The 18,128-nt window shown below is 42.7% G+C and overlaps 1 protein-coding gene across 1 annotated transcript in view; it reads right to left on the reverse strand.

Annotated features, from left to right (window-relative positions):
* Positions 1-1,483: 1,483 nt before the first annotated feature.
* LOC146861462 (uncharacterized) overlaps positions 1,484-18,128 on the reverse strand; it is a 98,854-nt gene continuing 82,209 nt past the window's right edge. The window contains exons 4-6 of the mRNA XM_085646244.1: positions 16,220-16,245; positions 11,789-11,860; positions 1,484-2,906 (exon numbers count right to left, since the gene is read on the reverse strand). Coding sequence (XP_085502370.1) covers positions 2,893-2,906; positions 11,789-11,860; positions 16,220-16,245 — 112 coding nt within the window. The 3' untranslated portion in view covers positions 1,484-2,892. The remainder of the gene's footprint in view (positions 2,907-11,788; positions 11,861-16,219; positions 16,246-18,128) is intronic.

Below are 18,128 nucleotides of genomic sequence, written 5' to 3' on the forward strand. Positions count from 1 at the left end.
TTAGAGTTCCTTGTATAGCCAACAGTTTTCAGGCATCAATAAAAGTGTCAGGATAACTCTGGGTATTAATGTACTTACTGGAGAGAGATCAGAGCTGTGTCTAATTGCAGTTTTGACTCATCTAAGGTAGCGCAGAGGGTTAATATGCCTGCTGCAAGGGACGTGTACCATGCAGATCACAGAACAGTATTTTATGTGCATAGCTTACTGTGTTTTTGCTTTTGTCACAGAGACCCTTTTGCTACTTGCATTTCATAAGTTACGGTCATAATCTAGCACAATGAGCTATGAAGCGTCATCAAAGAGCTGCATGCAAACTACATGGGACAGGTTAGAAAGTTATGTTTTGTTCATTATCCTAATGTTGCAAAAAAGGGTTTGTTTGGGTAGGAATACATTCTTATTAGTAAAGCCAAACCTAACCACTGTGCTATATTCCGAATTCTGAGTCTATTTATCTCCAGAGCAAGCACTCTTAAAAAACACCTACCAGTATGTATGACACGAACCCTACACTTTGTAGTCCCCTTTATTTTATGTAACATTTTCTATACACTGATTTACAGACATATGATTCATTATCTTCGTATTTGTGTGTGATGTAAAGTGCTCCGACACCCTACACTGGTATGAGAGGTGCTATAAAACATGTGAGAGATGGGCTATTGAGAGGTGAGGGGCACTGTTCGAAGGTTATAGTGAGGAATCAATGAAGGGCCCCAAAAAAGATTGTTCAATTCTGGTGCACTGTAAGGTCATCATTTACTATGCTTTAAAAGATAATACAATTGGATATGTAATTAAATATGTGTAGAATGCACCACTTTTGCCCAAATTGTATTGGGGTTGGGACCCCCCTAATAGTCTCCTTGTAATGGTCAGACTCACTCACTGCACTCACTATGCACCGTATGGGGGCTGGTCTGACAAAATCTTCCAGGGTGGTTTTGGGTTCCCAGTCCGGCCCTAGTAGACGGCTGAAAGGAGGGAGGAGGAGGGATTTGTTTGGGGATTGCCTGTCGTTCACTTCAGAGCTTAATGTACCCATTTATATTATCTGATGGATAGTTGGCTATGGCAACAAAATGTTGATAACATGTATTTAAATCTAAATCTCATGATAATAAACCATTTTATCCAAAACACATTCCAGAAAGAGATTCCTGATTCCATCCATTAAAGTCCTTCTTTAGTATTGTCATTTGTTATTGAAGTCGGTTATTCTTAGCTGCCAAACACTGTGCAATGCAGGAGATGTCAGACACTCAGGTACTCGATACTCATTTTTTCTCTGCCACCAAACTTTTGCACCACCAGTAGGGTCCACTGAGGTCCACAGGCCTCCACCCTGCTTCTTGATCTCTCACTTACCAACTTTATTTATCTGTCTAGCCAAGGTGACAATAACAACACAAATCAGTATCACAGGGGCTTCCACTGCAGTCTTAAAGCCTGCCAATAGCAACAACACAGCCCAACAAAAGCAAGTGACCAAAACAACTTTATTAGTTATAGACACCACATCTTTGGGAACAAAAACACCATCTTCTTTGGCAGTGATCTTGATACATTTCATCAATATATATATAGAGCGGGCATTCAAAGAGCTTTGGAGGAACAAATCAATAATATACTTATAGGATTGGGAGACAAACAGAAGGAAAAAGTTAAAAGCAATCTGCAATGAAGGTTTCCCACTGCATTTACTGTACCTTACTGGAACTTAATGTAAACAATCAAAGATGGAAATTCATCCATCAAAGCACTGATGTCACTGGAGGATGTAAATGAGCCAGGAGGACTGCTTTCCCAATAAAACTAGTCTTTGAACGGATGAATGTGACCACTTTGAATAGTGTGACTGAACATTACATCAGTGGCTGCCATTACATAGACCACTCATTGCAGGAAGTACTTCAAATCCAGCACAAGCTAAACAGGGGCTGAAGGTCAGTCTCAGTAATAGCATTTGAAGTGATGGAGGTGCATCCTCTGGTAGTCAGAGTCTAGGACACTTACCGCTTGGCAAAAAAAGACAACTTAGAAAATGTGCTTCTTCCCAAAGTTTCAGCATCTGTGTAATAACATCTCAGTTTTGCTGAACTGTACTTTTAATTGATACTATTTCAGATTATTTTTACTATCACTAGACATTCAAGCCCAAATTTACTAATACTTGGTGCTGGATTTGCATCGCAAAAGTGACACAAACCCAGCACAAAGTGTTGTGGCGGGGTTTACTTTCCAACACAGATCATGATTTGCTTTAGAAAGTTGCCTAAAACAATGGGAAATGTCTTATTCACTCACCGGAGCACAATAACTTAGATTGCTATGCTGAGTTGTGTGAAAAGTTGGTAAATCTTCCCCTCGGTGTCAACTAACCGTTTTATTTTGTGCATTGTTTAATTAAGGCCTCTAGCCTGCCTGGCTGACCTGCTGGTGCACTGCTTATACCAATCACTTTAATCCTCCTCGGATCTGCAATACAATTTCTTTCATTGAAGGGACCAATCCAGGGGTTCCCATACTCTATCCAGGCGCAGTCATATTGACTCTGCCAGGTTTTCTGCAGGGGGTGCCCCTTTTTATCAATCTTAATGCATTTACCAACATTTACTCTCAGTTTTAGAACCACATTGTCGTAACGTGAATTCTTGGGGAAGTTTCGGGCTCGATGGCTCTCTCTGCTGACATAGACCCCTGACCCTAACTTGCCATCCCTCGTCACTTTGAAGCCATTTTTGATAATATCCTCTGCGGCATCCACTGTGGTCCCGTGGTACATTTCGTAGAGCTTTCCATCTTTAGGGTCATGCGAGGTCGGCAGAGTTGAATCCCTGTAGAGCCTCCCTTTTGATTCTGCAAACAGATCTTCCTCTGCATAGCAACTCATTCTGCTTTCTCTGCAAAAAGCAAAAATGGGAAAAGAGATAATTGAGCGCAACATTCATATGATGAGAAACAGTTCACATTCTCTTTACCATCAAAACAATGCTTATTTTCTCTACCTTGTAGACCATTGCCTGGTCAACGACATAGAAAACTTAGGGCCTCATTTACAATATTTTGACGCACGGCAGTGCAGCATGCCTTCCTGCTGCGTTGCTGCATGTCAAAATAAAAGGGCGGCACACAAACAAGAGCCATGAACCAGCACAGACACCATTGAGTCAATTTGCAAGGGTACCTGCGTTGCTGGAATGATTGCTTTTTTGCAGGACACCTTCCTGCACAAAAACAATCATTAAAAGAAGTTTCCTCTTTCTATGTGTGCTGCAGAATGCAACATGCATAGAAAGAGAAAAAAGTGAGGTGAAATAAAAGTATTTCTCCTCGTTGCGCCTCCTCACGCCTCTCTCTGGGGAGGTGTAGGATTCTGACATAGAACACCACTTTCATGCAGAGTTATGCGTGAAAGAGAAACATATTTACAAGGCCATGAACAGTCATGCAGGTTGACTTTACATGGCCTTGTAAATATGGGTAAGCCCATTGCGCTGCCGGTGCGTCAATAAAGGTGATGCACCGGTTGTGCAATGGGCTTGTAAATAAGCTCCTTATCCTGGGTAAAGTTTTAATTCCACAAGTAGAACTGCTGGAATGTGTGCTACACAAAATTTGTGAAATGTCTCAACATTTTGTAGTACGTGACTCTGCATAGTTATTTTTTAACAGAACGTGCACTTTTGCTGGTTCGCACAGAAATTTCTCATCTACATATATTTTCTCCTCAATCCAGAATCCTGGTGGTATCTTTTAAGATTTGTTTATTATTATAATAATAAGTCCTATTTGTAATAATAAGCAATAGTGAACAATAATACAGTTTATACAGGGTATGAGCTTACCAACAAATGTAAATTGGGATACCACCAGATCACATTTCAGTATGAAAGTGTAATCTTGTTTCATTTTGAAAATGTTCAGGGTGTTTTAATAAACTTCTTGAGAAAAAAAAAGGTGAATTTGCACACTTCTTAAACAATTTTTCCACCACCTGACACTAGCCATCTCATTCCTGACTTTCAGGAAAGAATCTAAAACCTTCTTGCTCTCCTCACAGGTGTCCCCGCCTATGGGAGGGGCGCCCTGCCTGGCCCAGAAGGGGCTGATCAAAGGGACGGGTCAGTGACGTCATCGGGGGCCGCAGCAGGAACCTATAAGACCATTTAAGGCTGCGCACCAGGGTTTCCAGCCTCATTGTCCCCTTGAACCCAAAGCAGGCATCATCGGAGCATCGTGAACCACCCTCCCACCTGGCAGAAGAACTAGAGCTTGCGGGGGCCCTGACAGTTAACAACAAATGGGGATGCACAACAACAGAGGTTCAGCGACTGGATGGACCCCAAGAGGGGGTAGGATTGGCGTGTAAATCTGGTAAATTCAAGATCAAGTTAATTGTCATACCTATTTTCCATTCTGCCTCTGACCTGTTGATGCCGCTAAAGTGTGTTGTTGTAAATATTTCCTATATAGAAGTTTAGGATACTTACACTTTCGTATTGGTTTGTGGTTTGAATAACCTTGTTTGATGTGAATAAAAGGCTACGCCTTGGAGAAAATAACCCGAATCTAAGCTTTCTTTGGGACAGCTGCGCTGGAAGAAAAGGGGGGAGTATGGGAGGAGTGAATGGCACTTTGTGCGCATACTAAAGTACCTTGACAAACCTTTAACAGCTCACACAAGTAACTTTGCCATTCTACAGAGAATAAATGGATTATCGGGTCACTGAGATCTCAACCCCCCTTCAACCTGCCCCTATGATGTAAGACTTGACTTCCTTATAATTGTAACTACTCTCTTGATCAGCTTATGATCAAACGATGATGTTCTCATGCCTAAATTGTTAGGTCTGACTAAAGGAAACAATACCTGTCTGGACAGATCTCATGTTAGCAACAACACTGACGCAATATTCAATTTACAATATACAACATACAGAAAGAGGCTTTGGGCCAGCATTCCTCAACCATTGGTGTGTTGTGCTCAGACTCCTTCAGCCACTGGTTGTGTAAAATGCCCTTCACATTTGGGCTAGCTGGCGGCATTTCACAGATATTGCATGGCCTTTTTAACATTCTACACTAGTCAAGTAAAGTAGTCCTAGTATGTTGTTGCTTCTCCCGCCGGTTCCATATTAAATTCTGAGTGCTGTCGTTGTCGGGGTGCTTAGTGTCCTGATAGCAGCTGCAAACTTTAAGGCAGCTTCACTTTTCCACAGAATATAAAAAGCATCTCATCTGCAGCAATTGTGTGTATTGGGCTAGTTACACATTGCCTGTCGAAATGCAGTACCATTTCAGCACACACCCTTTTTTTTAATTTAACAAACTGTATTTTTAACAAGCAGTAGCAAACAGAATGAGTCTGGTCTACAACTGAAAGTACAATCCAGAACCATTGACTCTGCCAAAGCCTGTTAAGGTCTGCCATGCTCCCGCGAAGAAAACAAAGCCTAAGAAATGATTGCCAATTCTCCCTTAACAGTTCTAATAAAAGTTGAAGTTAGAGCCAAACATGGGCCATCTATAGGGGCTGAAGGGCCATACCCCTCACCTTTTTCCCTCAAGAAGAGTGTCTGTCAGGCTGAATAAAGGTCAGCCTGAGAGACACTCTTCATTTTGAGGTCAGGCAGCCAGGACCTAGACATGTGCTAAATAAGAAGGCTCCTGGCTGCCAGAGCTGAAATTTGCTGGGCTGAGGATGTTACAGCTCCTGTGGAGGTGGCCTCCTCAGCTCAGCAAAGGTCCTTGGGCCCTCCCCCTTGTGACGAACAGAAACATTACTCATTGCCTCCGGCCTGGGTGCTTCATTTTTAGGGATGAAGTATCCGAGGCTGAGTGTAAATCAGTGACACCTTGTCCCAGAGTGGGGTGGAGTCAGCAGTCTCACTAACCCAGAGGTCTTCAAACTTTTGTCGGCTGGGCCCCCTCATCTAAACCTTTTTACAAGTCGAGCCCCCCCACCACCACCACCTGACGTAAAAGTTCCGGAAACTGGTACTCTGCATCATTGATGGCCATTCCCTTCTGCAGAGCCAACGTTGTATAGGCAAATAATATTAAATAAAGTAAGAGTGTTTAGTAAACTGACATTTTTCTAGTGCTTATGCTTATTATAAAGTTCAAAAGAAAAGTCTCCAAGAAAACAATAGCCCAAAAAAATTACATTGGTGCTTTATTTTTCACATAAGATTTAGGATAGATTAGTAAAAACACTCCCAAAACACAGGTGAGGGGTGTGCTTGTTTTCCTCCACAGAGACAGTGGATGGATTCTTGCTTCTGCCATCCTTAGGTTGTGCTCCACTTCCAGTCTTGAGCAGTACCCGGAAACGGGAGTGCTCACAACATTTTGTAATATATTTTTTGCTGTTTTATATAGCGCGAACATGACCCAAAGGTATTGCAACGCCTTACAGGAGCATCTTTTACATTACACAAGCACACATTCATTTTTTGTAAGCACAGGGAGATTAAGTGATTTGCCCAGAATCACAGGATGTTGAGCAGACACCAAGAATTGAACCTGGCTTTCCAGCTCCACTGTCTTCAGCTCTGGCTGTTGCACCACATCCTTGCCCCTATACAAGATATCAGAAAAACGGGTTCCACAAGACATGCTTTCTGAAACAATTCAAAAATCTGTGATTATGTGGAGTATGACCAGGTGCTGCCGTGCCAGTAGGAACCCAGCCACAGTTTTCCAAGAAGGCTAGGGGACATTTAAATCATACACATGTGATATAAGTGATTCAAGAGGATATATACATCTTTATTCTCTAGCAGCATCAAGAGTCAATTTGTTAGCATAGTTGGCTTAGAAAGAAGATCGCCTTCGGAAGCTTCAGAAATAACTGCACAAGAAAGCATTTAAATTTGGTCTACGAAAGAAGTGAGAACCGATGGTAGGCATACTTCACAATTTTTGTCATATAAGGCTTGTGTACTCAGCTCTAGGGATTGGAACATGTTAAACAAGCACTAGCGACTTTAATCAGGATCAAATTCATTTTTCGTAAGTCACTGGTAAATTAAGTGATTTTGCCCAGGATCACATGATGTTGAGCTGATGCCAGGACTCGAACCTGGGTCCCCAGAACCAAAGTCAGCACCTGTGGCATTACCTCCAAATCAGTTCCTCCTTGAAACCTCCAATGTTCCCACTAGCAGTGAGACGAAGGGGAAAGGAGCAAAGCTTTAAAAAATGAAAACAAAAAGCTCTTCACTCTTACCTGCCAGAGAAAGGAATCTTCAGGAAAGATACAACCATTGTAAAATTGTAAATTCCTAGTAGTAAAATGCAGTAGCTGCCTGGGTACAAACCAGGATAACCTTGAGGGGGAAGGATTCAAGAGCAAAGCGAATGGCAGCAACCAGATGTCAAATTCAGCAACCATGAGGCAAAAGGCAACAGAGAAGAAGTGCTGTTTCATTAGCAAAGTTGAAGTATTTTGCAACTTTATGTATACAAAATTTGCGGCACTCCCTGGCCTCTCTCCTGCTGTTCGTTCATTGGAGGAATGTCAGTGCTGACGTCAAAGCAGTGCTCTGCTGCAGGAACTACATGCTGATTGGCGGTTCTGGATGACTACTCTAATCAGAGAGCCCTAACTCGAGAGGGGGGTGTGAAAAACAAGCAGCAAATGTACTTCTGACATGGGAAGCAACCAGGGGTGTAACTAGACCCGAACTTCGGGGGGGCTAAGACTTCCAGCCAGGACTGGCTCTAACACTGGTTGCCCACGGTGCAACAGTCTTTTTGAGCGCCCCCTTTACCATTTCCTCCTTCTCCATGAATTCCCTCACTACCACTCGCCAACAATGCACCTCATCTCTCTATAGCCCCTTTCTGACCAACATTTCACTTTTATATAGGGCTACCATAGTTCACTAACACTCAGTTCTGTGATCTGCATGGTACATGTTTTTGTAGCAGGCACATTAGCCCTCTGCACTGTGTGGGTGACAGGAGTGCCCATGTGAGTGCACGGTGAATGATGCGACAGTCTGAGAGTAGGGTGAGAGGAGTGGCTGCAGGGTGAGTGAGGTGACCATTTGGGTGCAGATGTAAGTGCAGAGTGGGACAAATGAATGTATAGTTAGTGATGGGCTTGTTTGAGTGAGATTGCAGAGTGAGCAGTGAGGGGGACAGGTGAGTGAAGTGTCACATGGGCAGGGTGAGTAGTGTGCTTGTGTGACTGAAGGATGAGGTACAGGGTGAACAGCTTAAGAGCATTGTGAGTGCAGAGTGATCACTGTGAGTGCAGAGTGAGCGGTGTGTTTATGTGACCGCAGGGTAAGTGGAGGGAGAACGATGTGAGTTCATGGTGAGTGGCATAAGTGCAGTGTGGTCACTGAATGCAGAGTGAGCGGGTGGTGTGAGTGCATCGTGATCAGTGTGAGTACATTGTGATCCCTGTGAGTGCAGGGTGAGTGTGAAAGTGAAGGACAAGAATGAGGAGTGAGTTGTCTGAATGCAGGTCGCATTCCCAGACACAGTTGAAGTTATTCAGCATTGTTATTGAGGGCGGCATAGGGTTTCAGATATAGTAACACTATTGCTTTTATGACATTATTCAAGGTCTAGGAATCAAGGGTGGAGAAAAATAAATATTGTGCTCATCCTGCAACAAACTTCCAGTCTTGTGATTAGGGTTGCCAGCTCATTATATTGATGTTCTAGACAGTACAAAAATAAGATGCCCCCTAAAGCCTATTTTCGGCACTTATAGGTGCATACTTTGAACAGAAAACATTTTTTATTGTGTTCTAGGGCTGCCTGAATGATCCATGACTGATAATTAAAGGGAACAAAGATTGAAACGTCACATTACAAATGTATACATACTATTTTATTTACAACCCTATTTAGTGTCAAGACAAGGCCTTTGCAGGATATTTAAACAACTGATGGCTGGCAATTTCTTTTTGTAACCCAACTTTATATTCCTTTTAATGAAATGCATTTTCACACTAAGGCAGTAGAAAGTAAAATCCAAATGTAAGAAATAGGTAGAGTGGGGGCCCAGGGTGTACTGGAACCAGAAAACAAACAGCCTCTGTAGCCAGTTTATAAAGGTATGTAAATATTGTAATTGCATTTATGTAGCGCTTACTACCCCTGACGAGGCGTCGAAGCGTTTTTTCGGTGAGTAGCACGCTACTCCGGAATCTATAAAGGATTAGTGTTGAATTAGTATAGTAAAATATTAAAGTGATTTAAGTAGTGGATGGGTTAGTCAATTATTTGGATTCAAAAGGAGAGCTGAAGGATAGAAGAGGGAAAAAAGGTTTGCATTTATATAGCGCTTGTTACCCCTAATGGGGTGTTGAAGTGCTTTTTTTGGGGGGGGGGGGGCGAGTAGCACGCTACTCGGGAAACCCATAAAGGATTAGTGGTGAATTAGTATAGTGAAACATGGAAGTAATTTGAGTGGTGGATATATGTAACCCACCCCAAAAAATTGATCAAGTTTAGCAGTGCTCAACTCGTGTCTGTCAGGTCAATTACACAAGGTGTCGAGCTGGCTACACATAGGAACATGGGTGAAATATGGACACGAATGTTCAGAGTTAATTTAAGGAAGCACCAGGCTCACCTCAGCTTTGAAGCTGGGTCAAGTCCATTCACTGAGGTAGTGGAGCCTGGGTAAAGCGCTAAACATGTAGCCCTGCCCCTTTACCTGCGACATTGAAACAGAAGTAAAGGTCAAACAAAAGCCTGAACAAAAAACACCACATAAAAAGAAAAAAAAAGTTACATTATTTTCGGTTTTCTCTAAAGGGATTCCTCTTCTGTTGAGCCTACAATCATGCCTTTTATGAACGGAGATTAGGAAGTTATGAATGCCATTCAAATGTAACAGGAAAGTTTAAATGGTTTGCTATCAATAGGTCAGTTTTCGGTTCAGACTACCCCTAAGTATTTTTTTTTTTTTAAACTGAACAGTTTAGCAGCCATTAACCATTCTGAAATTCCCTATCGAAGCAGCATAAAATGGGTCGCACTTGGTATGTGCATTTTGTGCTCCTTTCTTTTTCCTTTTTGCTATTTTCTGCTTTTTGGGCCCTTTTGTGTTATTTGTACCCCTCTTTGAGCTTTTCGTACTAGTTTGTGCTCTTTTGTGCTCGCTTTGAGCTCTTGTTTGGCTCTTTGTGCTCTGTTTCCAAGATATACATGGTTTGCACATGGTCTTTAAAGACCTTAGAAAAACTCGGGCGTGCAGGACATAAGACTCCAGACACTGCCCAGACGAGTCCCCAGCAGCCCAAGCTGCAGCAGCACCTCGGACTGAGACACACAAAGCATAATGGGCCTGGAAGGAACAATGGAAGGTTAAGTGGTGGGGTGGAGTGTGCGCCCCCCCCAGGGGGCGCGCCCCACAGATTGAAGACCTATGCACTAACCCCATCCCACTATGTGACGAGGTTGGGACTACTGCCTTCCCTCATTGACTGACCTAAGGTCAACCAACGAGGGAAGGCAGCAGTCCCAACTCTCCCGGGGCATCCGAGGCAGAGCTACATTTAACTGTTTTTTTCCTATTAATATTGGTGCATGCATGTTTGAATATTTGGTAAGGAGTTTTGCGAATGGATGTGTGTGTGATTGCACATCTGTGATGGGTGTGAGCGAGTGTGTATGTGTACATGTGTATCCCATCCTCCCCACTCCCTCATAAAATTGCTGGCCATCACTGGTATGAGCTATGACAAATGAAAATGGAAATATGTTCCACAGCTTGGGAGTGAGAAGAAATAAAATCAAAATTTTTCCAAGGAAATTGAAGTGAAAATAAGAAGAAGACCAAAGACTCAGAGTATATTTGCCTTCTGGAACCCTCCTGCACACTTAAAAACGTTTCATACCTTTTGCAGTAATTTACTGCTACCAGTAGGCGGTGCACTAATAATTCGGAACAAGCCAGCTTTGTTTGCATTTAATATTGATATTTTCTGGGGTAAGCTCAAAAAGGCCCTTTAGTTTACCAGATTTGGGAACATATTACGAGTTGGATGGAGCTGTATCCCAAGGTGGGTTACTGCTCCACCGACCAGAAGTGGCCCGGTGCTCCTACATGCGGATTCTCAAGGTTCAGTAACACCACGTCCTATTTTACCATCTGCAACTATGACCAGAAAATTCATATGCCGACCTGGCAGGGTCTGTGATCTCTAGGACAGCCCGATCTGTGCCAAGCTATTCCTCCAGCACTGAGGCAGCTTGGATGTTTCCTACCTGTCCAGCACCAACTTCACCTCTTCCATGACAACCTCACCACCAATCTCCCCATCCACAGATAGACACTCCCAGCCCAATTTACCACTGGCTCAGTGTCACAGTTCAAAGGGGAGAATGGGGCAGTCTCATATGGAAAAGGACCCACTAATTCAAGGTCCACATGTTCTTCCCCACTTGAGGGACAATAACTCTAAATAGGCAGATTAAGATGCGGGAATACTTCCCTGCAATGTTAATTCGAGAAAACTGTTAACCGCACACCTAAATGCACCCCTTTTCTTGCACCTGTTGTCAGCAACATAGTATGGAAATGGGACTGGGGGAATCAGGGCCCAAAATACTGCATCTAAGTGACTAATGACAATGTAGGATCTAGGACATAACAAGTCTAGCCCATCATACAGAGATAAAACAGCAGGGCGAAAGTTGGGGCCAGATTGCACATAGAGGTGTAATGAGGTTTTCAGCAATGAGCACCTTCACCAAGAGCGCCAAATGTTCATGTGTCAACAACACCACTCAGTTATGGTAAAGTATTTACCTATGTCAGAGAGCTCTCTAAATGACACTTCTTCTTTCAGGTGTGGTTGCCTCAAATGAGAGTCCTGTAGAGCTGGAAAGAAGAGGAAAAGTGTCAGCCACAGTCTCCGATTATGCCTGTGCAGATACTACATATGTCCATCAATTTCCATCCAGCTCTGGTGCAAGCATTTTCTTAAATGCAGGCAGATTGGCACCTGTATGGATGCTCTCCGCCATCTAGTCACAAGCCTAATTGTGAGCCCATTTGTTGCTTTGTTTCAATCTGGTGACCTGCAGTGGCCTCTTCTGATGATCCCTAAAGGCAGATGCCGATAGTTGCCATAACGTAATACCACTGCTGCCTCCCTCACACACTGATGTGAGGTTTAAATAGGCTAAGGACAGAAGCATGGACACAGACTGACTTCTCCAAAACAACAAATAAATTGAGGAATTTGGAAACTGTGAGGCAGATTTACTAATTGTTTGGTGCAATGCAGCTCAGCCAGCAAAGTTGCTGCACTGCGTGGCCTTAATGGGAAAAACAAAAACAGGATCATAGCTACAAAGATATGGCACTGTTTTTCTCTCCTTTTGTGCTGGTGTACTTGCACCACAGTGATGGTGTGTGTGCGTTGTGTCAAGCATAACTATTGTACTGGAAGGGGACCTTCCAGGACAAAACCTATGATGTATTACTTATCCCACTTTATATGTTTGTTGTACAGTGCAGAAGACTTCTGAAGTTTGAAAACTTTTGGGAAAAGAAAATGTTTCTCAAACCTTATAGCTGCTACAAGAGGCATAACTTCTTTGGTTGAAAGCATTGTCTATCAATGTTAGTAGAGTTATTTTTGCATCAAAACTCATGGGTCGTTGCATGGAAACACCTATCTACCATCCATGGAACGGCCCCTTAATGCAAAGTAGTGCAAAGGCAAATCCTTTTTATCATTGGAACGTAAATTCTGATACACCATTTTATGCTGGGTTTGCATCACTTTTGTGAAAGTGTTGATACAGTTTCCCCTTTATTTCAAGACTGATGCATTAGGTTTACCCAATTACAGTTCTTGACTTAGTGGCATCCCGCCATTGGCAAAGGAGTACTCAATAAAAACATTTTTTTGGGGGACTTTTTAAAATAAAAAAATACAGAACATCTGCCCCCTGTGGGAGTCTTGTGGTTATTTTGTGATTGATTGGATTTTTGGAAACCTAAATGGATTTAGTGAGATTTGCAAGGCCACTGGCCAGCGCCACCACTCTCAAATTTATGGAGTTAACCAGTGGTTACAGACACATAGCCGAGGCCTACTGAAGTGAGCTTATAAAACAACATAGGTTGATCATCCTCAGAGACATGCATTCTAAGGGGCAATGAAGCATTGCATTACAGGAGCAGGGAGAGTGGATCTGAAGCTCTGTTGATCCCTTCATACATATAGTCTATGCAAATTGACTGATTTCCCTTTAAAGCATTTTAGGGTGTCGGCAGAGAAAGAGTAATGCAGGTTGAGGGGGGATTGCTCCCGAGCAGGTTTCTCCAACCAGTCGATTGGGAGCTGCCAGTATGTCCCAGACCTTCATAGTAACTACTAGCTGAGTTCATTTTTAAATAAGCACAACTTGGTCATATTTTCCATTGAGAGTCAAGAGAAGGCTGTGTTTATTTTATATTATTCTCATCAGGCTGCAGATAGCACGGCCTGATAATGAACAGTGCTCAGTCAGATGTATGACCCAGGCTGTGGCACAGAGGTAAACAACTGAACTACTGAGGTATTTAACTCATAAATAAAAGTCCTTGTCAACTCAATATTAGGGCTGTGAACAAAATTATGTAAATGGGAGAAAATTTAAAAGGAAAGTTACCTAAATGATTAAGTTAACTCTTCATTTTAATTTTCTCTCATTTTAAGGTGTTGCATTTACAAACAGAATGCCCCTTACTCGTGGTGGCCAGTAGAAACTCTGCCATGAGTATAAATAAAAATAGAGGCATTTTTTGAAATGAGAGAAATTTAAAGTGCAGAAAAATGTCCCATATTAGGTACATTTTTCTGCACTTCAAATTTCTCCTGTTTAAAAAAAAATGATTATGTGTTATACATGTAACGGTGCCACATATGGCATAAGGTATGTCCTGTGCTGCAAGTACTTACAAAAGGCACACAGGTGATGGACTGAATGCAGAGCAAGTCAAACATTCACCCCCAGTCAAGAGATCTGGGTTAAATCCATTGTTCTTTTGCTCACCATGCAACCCCAGTTTAGATCCAGCCATATGCAAATCACTCTTGACCCTTCTCTTCATGGGAACAGTCCAGCCTGAACTTCAAAGCCAGGTCCTCCCTGGACCCGAAAAAAGCATCCTGGGACCAGTTTCGGGGCATCACCCCTCATAAGCCAGGCTAGCTTGAATCCAGTGGCACAGGGAGCCTGGGACCCACGTCTGGGCATACCCAGAGAACTTAGTGCGAGAAAGTAAGAGACACACAGATGATGGACGGAATGCAGAGCAAATGAAACATTCACCCCCAGTCAAGAGATCTAGGTGAAATCCATCGTTCTTTTGCTCACCATGCCACCCCAATTTAGACCCAGCCATAGGCAAATTAATCTTGACCCTGTTCCTCATAGGAACAGTCCAGTCCGAACTGCCAAGGCAGGTCCTCCCTGGACCGGAAACAAGCATATTGCGACCGGTTTCGGGGCATCACCCCTCATCCGGGTTTGCTCGGACATGGGTCCTGGGCTCACTGTGCCACTGAATTCAAGATTGCCTGGCTGATGAGGGGTAATGCCCCAAAACTGGTCATAGGATGCTTGTTTCCAGTCCAGGGAGGACCTGGCTTGGCATTTCGGGCTGGACTTGTAAATATGGCCCCCTTTCCCCCATTACTCTGCGTGAAAGGGGCGTTCCATCGGTGTTGCTGTGGATGTTCCCACGCAACACCCATGGATTGTGATGCATTCCCAGATTTACAAGGTTTCATACAAGGGAATGCATCAGATTCTAATGCCTCCCCAGCTAAGGCGTTAAAGTGGCACGATGGGGAGAAATACCTTTATTTCTCCTTGTTTTTCCTTTTTCTATGTGTGCTGCATTCTGGCACACATAGAAGGAGGAAAACGGCATCAATTATTGTTTTTGTGCAGAAAGGTTTCCCTTTCAGCACAAAAACAATCATCGCTGCAACGCAGAAACCCTCGCACCGTGGTGTACGAGTGCCTGCGCCGGTGCTAGGCAGCCAACTGTGCGCCAGCTTAGAGGGAAGCACAGGAATGCCCCATATTACTGTAAATGCAATGCATCCCTGCACTTTCCTAATGACGCAGCTTGGCACAGCAAGATGACTTCCAGCGCTGCGCTGCATCACTTTCTAGTAAATATGCCCCCAAGAGTCGTTTTTCAGTTAATTTCTCACAATGAATCAAGAACATTTGTCAATCTCAATTCATAGGCTGTCTTTGTCAGCTGTCCCTGCACTCATTCAAACTGTGATAAACCCATCAATTTAAGATCCTGTATTTAACACACCTACACATCCATGTAGGTCACTTCATCAGAATCATGGGCATTAGAAGTGGCAGATCCAAAGCAAAACTATGAAATAATTTGAACATTTTCCTGGATTAGAAAATAAAGGCTGAAATATGAGTAAAGCATGTATTGTGTTGCAGCTGCAGCCACCAGTGACCCCTAATAATACCCCTCCTGCCAGTGAGCACAACACAGAACGCGGACTCATCAGTTCTGTGCTGCCTCCTCCTGGAGGGGGAGATGTACAAAGGTGCGTATAGTTCCACTCCCATGGGCGCCAGAGCCTCAAGTCATCACTCACGTGAAAGCAAAGATACTCGATGCCTGGATTCCCCTGTGTAACATCCTTAGAAAACAGCCCTTGTCACATGTATTGCCCTTAGTAAATGCATGAACATAGGATGCAACTTCTGCATGACATATCTATGTCTATAAAAAAAATAATCTTAAAAGGCATGAAGCGATCTGTATGATACCAAAGTGAAGTTACAAGGTCAGTACTCAAGTATGTCGTGATAATAATGTTAAGAATGCATATGCTGAGTAAACATGAAAAGTAACCTCAAATACAAAAAAAGAACAAGAAAGAGAACTAATTTTAGAAGGAAGAAGACATTATTAATGGTTTCAAAGCTAAAATTAGCAACAGAGTATAAACACATGGCTTGAAAACTGATCCCTGCAGGAAAATCCCACACTGGTGATTATTCAAAGCAGCATTTTGTAAAGCGTTGAAAAAACTTGGAGGAAGTACAGCACGTTTAAAAGTGCAGGGTTTTATCTAAAAACTACATAGAATCGCCCAAGAATAAACCACAACATCTCTACAGAGCCAGCATCACCCAGGCGCTGCTAATATCTGCAAAACCGTCTGTGCTTCTTATAAGCATTAAGTCCACTCACCTACTGGGTCTGGTTCTGTAGTACACCTTTAGGGATTAGATACAAAGATATTATATTCAGTTATACGACTTTTGCTGTTGGTTAACAGTTTATTAAATATGGAAAGTAGACTTTCAGAATTAAATACAAAAATATCATAAAACATTTTTTGGGCTTCTCAGTCAATATAAAATGGGGAAAGCCATTAAATGCGTGTAAAAAATTTATAAGAGAGAGAATGGACACTTACCGTGGAAGAAGACAAAAGAGTCTTTCCCCGAGCCCTAGAACACCTTGGGCTTTATAGCTCTCCAAATGCTGCTATTCTGGTTTTTCTCATTCCGGTCAGTAGTTTTATATATAGATCTAGGACGACAAACCGGTTCCCAACAATGGTGACTATGTGGTTTACTGGAACAGTGAAATATGCAAGTTATGTGTTCTGTGAAACAGGTCTAGTCCTATTTATTTTTTGATGTTGCATGTGAAAGCTCAACTCCATTTGAACTATCTGACAGGGCCACTGGTGCTCTGGGATCAACCGAAGTAACACAAGCACATTGCTGCTAATCAGCTTGAAATAGCCGGCAAATATTAGTGCGAAACCTTAGTTTTGATCATCTCCATTTCAAAAAGACAAATGTAATACAATCTCAAAACATTTGTGGTTTTGCTTACTTTCATTTTCCAAAAGCATTAATTAAAGAAGGCACTTGAAAAGGCAGGAGTGGTAGAATTGTTTGGGTAGAACCTCTTTTGATTGACTGATGTCAATATTTCTATGCTACACTAATCCATAAGTGGTCTGCTGGTGCTGCTGATGGGACGCCTGTGTATAATGTATTCCAAAGCTCTCAGGCATGTCTTAAAGCCCCTTCATGAAGAAGTGTAGGAGATTTCCAATACCAGGGCATTCGCATCATGGCTGCTTGCACCCAGACGGTCCTTCGGCCATCAGATCCCAGGTTATTCAAATGATAACTTATGGTGCCTTTCTTCTTTAAAGAGTTAGGTGATTCACCACTGGCAGTGATCCTTTTTCTAGGACACCCAAGAGAACCACACAGGGATCACATGCAAACAGCAAGCCCATCATCTCTTCCATAAAAAAGGCTACTTCGTTCCAGATGGGCAAAATCTTGAAATTTCTCTGCATAATGGAAAATTCATACAACACACACTCTCTCTCACTCTTTATCAAACGTCGGACAATGAAAAAACTTGCATATCTGCAATGGAACCACGGCCATTGATCCACAAAACTTGTATTAAGGGAATTAGGTAGAAGTCCTGAAGCTAATTATGCAACAGCTTTGACTTATTTATGGAACAACAAGAATAAGTTATTTACCTTAAGCAAAAAAAATCCAGGTGGATCTTCTCTAGCTGCAGATTTCTCACCTTGTGAATCTCCCTCAACATGCAGCAAACCTGAGTTAGCTCCCCTCCACCAAGAGATGCAATCACCCAGTTCCAAGTACCGCTCTGGTACCTTCTCCAGATTAGAGGTCACAGAGCCATATAATGCATCACAATAAGAGCTGACAGCAATACACATCCTTTTTTCCATGCCCTCAAATGTGGAGTTCATACAGATAGTGAAGGAGTAATGCCTGATGGCTATGTGTGTATAACTGAGCTAAATCAGGATTGTGTTACAAAAGTCTTCAAGACTACAACTCAGAATGGGGAGGCGGAGAGTAATCTGCTGACGCACAGTGTACTCACCGGAAAATTGTTCCTGAAGCTGATTGATTCTTCTATTTGATGATACTCGACCTTTAGAGTCAATATCCAAGTACTACCGCATGGTGGGGAGTCTGTAGAGAGAACTGCACCAACATTCTTGCAGCAAGATCTGGATAAATTACCTTCCCTTTGGACTTAGGGTCCAAAGCAGTAGTAATTTCTGAAGGTGTGAACTTAAGCC

The sequence above is a fragment of the Triturus cristatus genome, chromosome 3_1 (genome assembly GCF_964204655.1).
Source record: "Triturus cristatus chromosome 3_1, aTriCri1.1, whole genome shotgun sequence".
Lineage (NCBI taxonomy): Eukaryota > Metazoa > Chordata > Amphibia > Caudata > Salamandridae > Triturus > Triturus cristatus.